Raw genomic sequence first — 5,771 nt, forward strand, 5'->3', positions numbered from 1 at the left:
AAATAAAAACAAAAACAGAATATTAAAAATATAGATGTAAGGTTCTTATTGTAATTTTTAAATTTTAATATTTGAGAAAATAAAAAAAAAATGTATTGTATTGAATTTGTTCATATCTTATCAATATTTTTTCAGTATCGAAATATTAAAAGTATCGATCAAAACACGAGAATGGTAGAAAAGGAAATTATTAGTAATAATGATAGTAACAATATTTATTTTTGAAGTTCATAAATAACTAAAAGTGGACTAATCAATCATCACACATACCACCAGGTCCTCCAAATTGGAGCATATATCCACTATTGCCATGAACATTGCCGTAATACTTAAGGTCAAAACAATTAGGTTTGTCGACGTACTTTTCTGTTTGATATCTTTCCGGTCCCTTCTTTATTCTTATTGCATTTTCAAAAGAAATATTTCTGAAGTAACATGAATGATAAATGTTATTATCAGGAAAATGTCCAGCTCCCATTGGAGGGCTGGGAGAACCGTGAGGAGTCAATGTTCTTCCACCCCACCCTACTTTATCTGCCCAAGTCAAGTTAGAGAATAACTTTGCAGGATAATATCCAACATCTTCACCACATGCTTGAATCCACCAGTCTTTCGTTACTGGGTGCTGAAAATCCATGTACACAAAATTTTTTCAACAATACAACCTCACCCATGTATCAGATAATATTACATGAAAAATTTAAGCCAAGATCATTACCATAGAAATATAATTCTCAAACTCATAAATTGTTCCATTATATTTAGATGTATTGTCGGCATGTAGACCAAGATAAATTTGGGAATTAGTATGAACAAAACCTGGACATCGAACATTATAACATCCTGTCTTGTGAAAGTTGTCTCTCTGCATATTTTTTAACATCACATTAAATTTTGAAGAAACAAAATATTCATGTTTTTTATTCTTTTAACATAAATGCTTCCTGAATTAAAAAAAAAAAAGTATTCATGTGAAGCAAAATTGGAAGTTCTTGTTCATGTCGAGGTTCATACCGTCCATGATGCGTATAAATGAGTTTTATTGTCACCATACAAATCTGGACTCACCTATATCAAAATGTGAGATTACACACAAATAAGATGAAATTAGATAATGATATTTAGACAACATTTTTTTTTTTTGACAGCATTTGATCATTGATTAGGTGTCAATATGTGATTGGTCAAAAATTACTCCACAATCAATAATAACAATCATAAACATTATTGTGGAGTAATTTTTGACCAATCACATATTGACACGTAATCAATGTTCAAATGTTGTCAAAAAAATGTTATCTAAATATCATTATCATTGTATTTATTGGAAAAAAGGGTATAATAATAAAATTAAGACTCACTTGCCATCCAAGACTGATTTTATTGTTGGGTCCATTTTGAACCCACACATGAGAAAGAGACATTTGACCTTTAGTGACTCGTGGATTATAAACGTTGTTTTTTCCTTCAACACCATAGTATGGACTAAATTTCCGTGAAAGAGCTAATTCTGCAAGCTGCAAAAGTACAAATTGAAGAATTAAACATGATGTAATTAACAAAAATAAATGATGAAAATTTGAAATTAAGTTGAAAAGGAGACAACATACATGAACACCAGGAATTCCTTGAGCAAGAATATTCTTATTTAATAATTTTTTTTCTCGAATAAGATCTTCTTTTGTTGTTCTTCGAACAGGAATGGACCCTTTAGGACATTTGACTCTTTCAAGTTTAAAATTAGATTTTTTCCCTAAATTCTTCATACTTGATTTTTGTAAACTACGTTTTCTCTGCGATTAAACAATACATATATATTTAAGTCACAAGCAATGCAATAAAAAAAGATTTAAATTATGATGATATTCAAAAAATATATATATACACCTGTAGCTTGTGATCCTTTAACAAAGGATGATCAAATGCTAGTTGTTTGTAAATATCAATACAATCAACTATGTCTCCATGTTTGGTCTTCAAAATTTAAAATTGAATACATAGAAGAAAATTAGTGAATATAATGTGACTATGTTCAACAAAAGAATATAATATAAAAGATAATAAAAAAAAAATACATGAATAGTTTTAATAGGATGCTTATTGATTAGCTTTAGTTGTCTTTCAAGTTCCAAATCTTCTTTGATTGTATCTTGAGAACCATGAACTGCTATGCTAACACCAATTATCACCAAACACACAACATAAAATGGATTGATCATTTTCTCAAGATTGTGAATTACTTACTAATTTAGTCATTACTCAATAAATATTACATGTAAATTGCTACCAATATATTTATTAAATTAAATAGTATTGAAATAAACGTTATTAGTCTAGTTATTACTCTCAATAAATTTATTACGGGTATAGCTAAAAAGTCAATAATATTTAATATTGCATTTATTATAGTATTAAAATATTATACTTCACCTTACACACTACAGATAAAATAATATCTTAAATTGAAATAAACGTTACCATGACTCTCAATAAATATATTACGTGTATAACTAAATATTAAATGGTATTAAATATTTCATTTATTATAGCATTATATTATATTTATTATAACATTAAATGGATTAAAATATATAAATATTAATCAATAAAAACTTTGAAAATACTAAAAGATATTAAATTGACACTGTTAAAAATACTAGTATAGAAATGAGTTTTTAAAGCATCTAATAGGTTTCAATTTTATTGAAAACGAAGCATTACTAATTTTTACGAACTTATAAGCCTAATTAGTTTTAGTTGTCTTTCAAGTTCCCAATCTTCTTTGAATGTATCTTGAAAACCATTAACTGGTATGCTCACACCACTTATCACCAAACACACAACAAGAAATGGATTGATATTTTTTCAATATTGTCAATTTCTAACAGATACCTCTCATAACCCACTAAAGATAAAATAGTATCTTAAATTAAATTAAACGTTACTAGTTCAGTTATTACTATTACATTTATAGCTAAATATTTTAAATATTGCATTTATTATACCATTAAATTGCTATAAACTATATGAAATATTAATCACAAATAAAATTGAAAACACCAAAAGCTATTTAAATTGACACAGTTTTCAATGAGAAGTGCGTTTATGAATTTACACGACAAGAAAATAATTAAACGACAATCAAATTTAGACCAAATAAAATATAATTTGTTTCGGTAGATATTTTGGAGGACCGAAAGTACTTGATCTAGCTGATTGGTGTGTTTTCTCCTGTCTCCCGATCGTTTGTTCTTCTCAAATCTTCAACCGTCTGAAAATCTTCAAGCTTGGGCCAAAGGGAGGAGGTACCTGCAATGGCACCCCGACGCCCAAGTTAGGGTTTTGTAGTGAAGTGCCTTGAGTGCAAGGCTATCAATTCTCAGTATGAGAACGAAGAGTAAATCTCTCTTGCTAATTCCCAAATAACGAGGTGAAACGTAGCAAGTGTATTGTAGAATAAGATAGCACAAGAGAGCGTACTTGGTTTGTGATTCCAGCTCTGTATATAAAGATTGTTATCATATATAAACATAATATAATATAAACAGTTATACCTGGATATCCGGTTGTTCAGATCTTATTTGATGTTTATAATATTTGTTAAGATATAAATGCGATGGATTATATCCTCATGATGGACCGTCGGTCCAATAATGAAAAACGATAATGACCCATCATTAATATGATTAAGGCCCATTAACCATTTGGACCTTTCGGTTACTAATCGTAACCGTTCGGCCCAAATAGCATATCGTACATCATCCCCCCCATGTCCAAATGAAGCGTTGGACTTTATCAACGATTGAATGTAGGACTTTCAAGTGTGAGGGATCAATTAGCTTAGCTGACTTGTAATCTCATTAGACCGATCGTTTGAGGCGACGAGTAATCTCGTTACACCGATCATTTCAGACTACGAGTAATCTCTCTAAGTCGGTCGATTCAGGTCATGAGTAATCTCAGTTGACTGATCGTTTTATGCGACGAGTAATCTCGTTATACTGATCATTTCAGGCTACAAGTAATCTCTGTAGCCCGATCGGTTCAAGTTATGAGTTATCCCAGTAGACCGGTCGTTCAGTCATTCGAAGGTGTTTTAAATGGTTATTGCAACGCAGCGTTTTGAAGCTCGTCGCTTAAATTCCAAGTCATCATTAACTTTTCCTGCCTCGATCTAACGACTGAGGGTTTTTCCGACGGTTTTTGCCAGTTTGAGAGTCATTAATGCAGGGTTTGCAACCGTCGTTTCAGTTTTCCCTGCATTTCAAATTCCAGAGCATCCTATCGTCTTTCTTCTCTGTCTTGCTTCATCGGAATCTTTCCTTTCCCATTCCTCCAAGTCACTCCATTATCTCAGGTAAACAGGAGTTCTTCCCTTGGCCTAGATTGTCCGTCGTCGGTGGTGGAAGAAAGGGGGCAAGAGGTGCCAACCAGTTCATCTGATAGGCCTCTCGTCGTAGTCCAGGTAGGTATTTCCACCATTCTTCACGGCAGTAGGGTTTTTGTCCATGGTGGTGTCGCAGTAGACGACCATGCTGAACCCCATGCCGACGTCATTAATTACGACTGGGCATCGCGAGATGTTAATGACATCTCCAGTTCCTTTACTGATAAATTATCCCTAGAATTTTGGATAGAAAACAGNTGTGTCCTTAGAAGTNTAGGTTACGACAGCTCTATGAGATTAGCCCCATGTCGGGAAGATGAAAAGGTCTTCCACCATAAACATAGTTCAGAAAGAAATTTCTTTTACATGTATTCATGCTTATTCGTTGATATGTATCTTAGACTCCCTTTTTCTGATTTTCACATAGATGTGTTAAGAAACTTGAATGTTGCACCTACGCAACTTCATCTGAATAGCTGGGGTTACATTCAGTCATTTTGTGTGGTCTGCCAGTTTTTAGGCATACAGCCGACCGCCCCCATGTTTCTGTACTTCTTCAGGACCCGTCCGGTCCCTAAGAGGGATTGGGTTTCACTTATTTCTGATCCCAAGAATACCCTGTTTAAGCTGTACGCTGACTTGTACAAAGATTTTAAAAAACATTACTTTAGAGTATTTATTACCGATTTAAGCCGTCCGTCTTTCTTTAATCAAGACGGTAGTGAGAGGTTTCCTTTGTATTGGACTCAAAACCCTCGGTCAATAACTTCTTGGGATAAGGAGTTATTGTCAACATATGAGTTAAAGGCCATCAGTGCACTGGAAGGATTATCACTTCGCCCCTTCTCTTCAAAGCAGATAATCAGTTGTCTGGCGTACGACGACTTAGATTCGAAAATCTCTGGTATGTTCTTTCACCAAAAACTAAGTGTTTGATGAACTTACTTATTGAAGTCTTCTCTTTTTCAGCTATCATGGGCAAAAAGAAGGTTGCCATTGATTGGTTTAACTGTTCCAAGGACGTTGTCTAAGAGGAAGGTTCCAGCGGTTGGGTTAGGACATCCACCCCGGTCGCACAAGCAGTCGTCGACCTTGAAGAAGATAGTCCTTCTCAAGGATTGGTACTGAAAAGAAAAAGGAAAGTGGTTCCCCCGACCAAGGATGCCCCAGTCGGTAAGAAAACAAAGAACGCTGGAAAAGGACAAGTGATTGAAGAATCTGCTTATCCCGAGGCCGACCGTAATCTTCCCAACGGCATATGGGATGCCGGTTTTGACTTGGGATATAAGATAGATTTCCAACTCGATCCGGCCAAGAAGAAGGTGCTGGAAGGTACTTCCCGTCAACAACTAACCCAGAACTGCTTGGAGCTTTGTGCTCGCGC

The 5,771-nt window shown here is 33.9% G+C and overlaps 1 protein-coding gene across 1 annotated transcript; it reads right to left on the reverse strand.

Annotated features, from left to right (window-relative positions):
- Positions 1 to 253: 253 nt before the first annotated feature.
- On the reverse strand, positions 254 to 2,219 carry LOC106753174. Its single transcript, XM_014634970.1, has 7 exons — positions 2,076 to 2,219; positions 1,888 to 1,974; positions 1,611 to 1,793; positions 1,362 to 1,517; positions 1,015 to 1,068; positions 719 to 865; positions 254 to 625 (listed from the first exon to the last, which is right to left on the reverse strand). The coding sequence occupies exons 1-7, from the start codon at positions 2,217 to 2,219 to the stop codon at positions 254 to 256; spliced, it is 1,143 nt and encodes a 380-aa protein (XP_014490456.1).
- Between the last annotated feature and the right edge of the window lie 3,552 nt (positions 2,220 to 5,771).

Source organism: Vigna radiata, unplaced genomic scaffold, assembly GCF_000741045.1.
Source record: "Vigna radiata var. radiata cultivar VC1973A unplaced genomic scaffold, Vradiata_ver6 scaffold_236, whole genome shotgun sequence".
NCBI classification, from domain to species: domain Eukaryota; kingdom Viridiplantae; phylum Streptophyta; class Magnoliopsida; order Fabales; family Fabaceae; genus Vigna; species Vigna radiata.

What these genes read in the sequence shown, in the direction of transcription:
- LOC106753174 (XM_014634970.1), bottom strand. Translation starts at nt 2,219, where the DNA reads ATGATCAATCCATTTTATGTTGTGTGTTTGGTGATAATTGGTGTTAGC. An exon ending in AAGGAATTCCTGGTGTTCAT is followed by an intron (nt 1,518 to 1,610) that starts GTATGTTGTCTC and finishes GTACTTTTGCAG; the next exon opens with CTTGCAGAATTAGCTCTTTC. An exon ending in TTGAGAATTATATTTCTATG is followed by an intron (nt 626 to 718) that starts GTAATGATCTTG and finishes ATGGATTTTCAG; the next exon opens with CACCCAGTAACGAAAGACTG.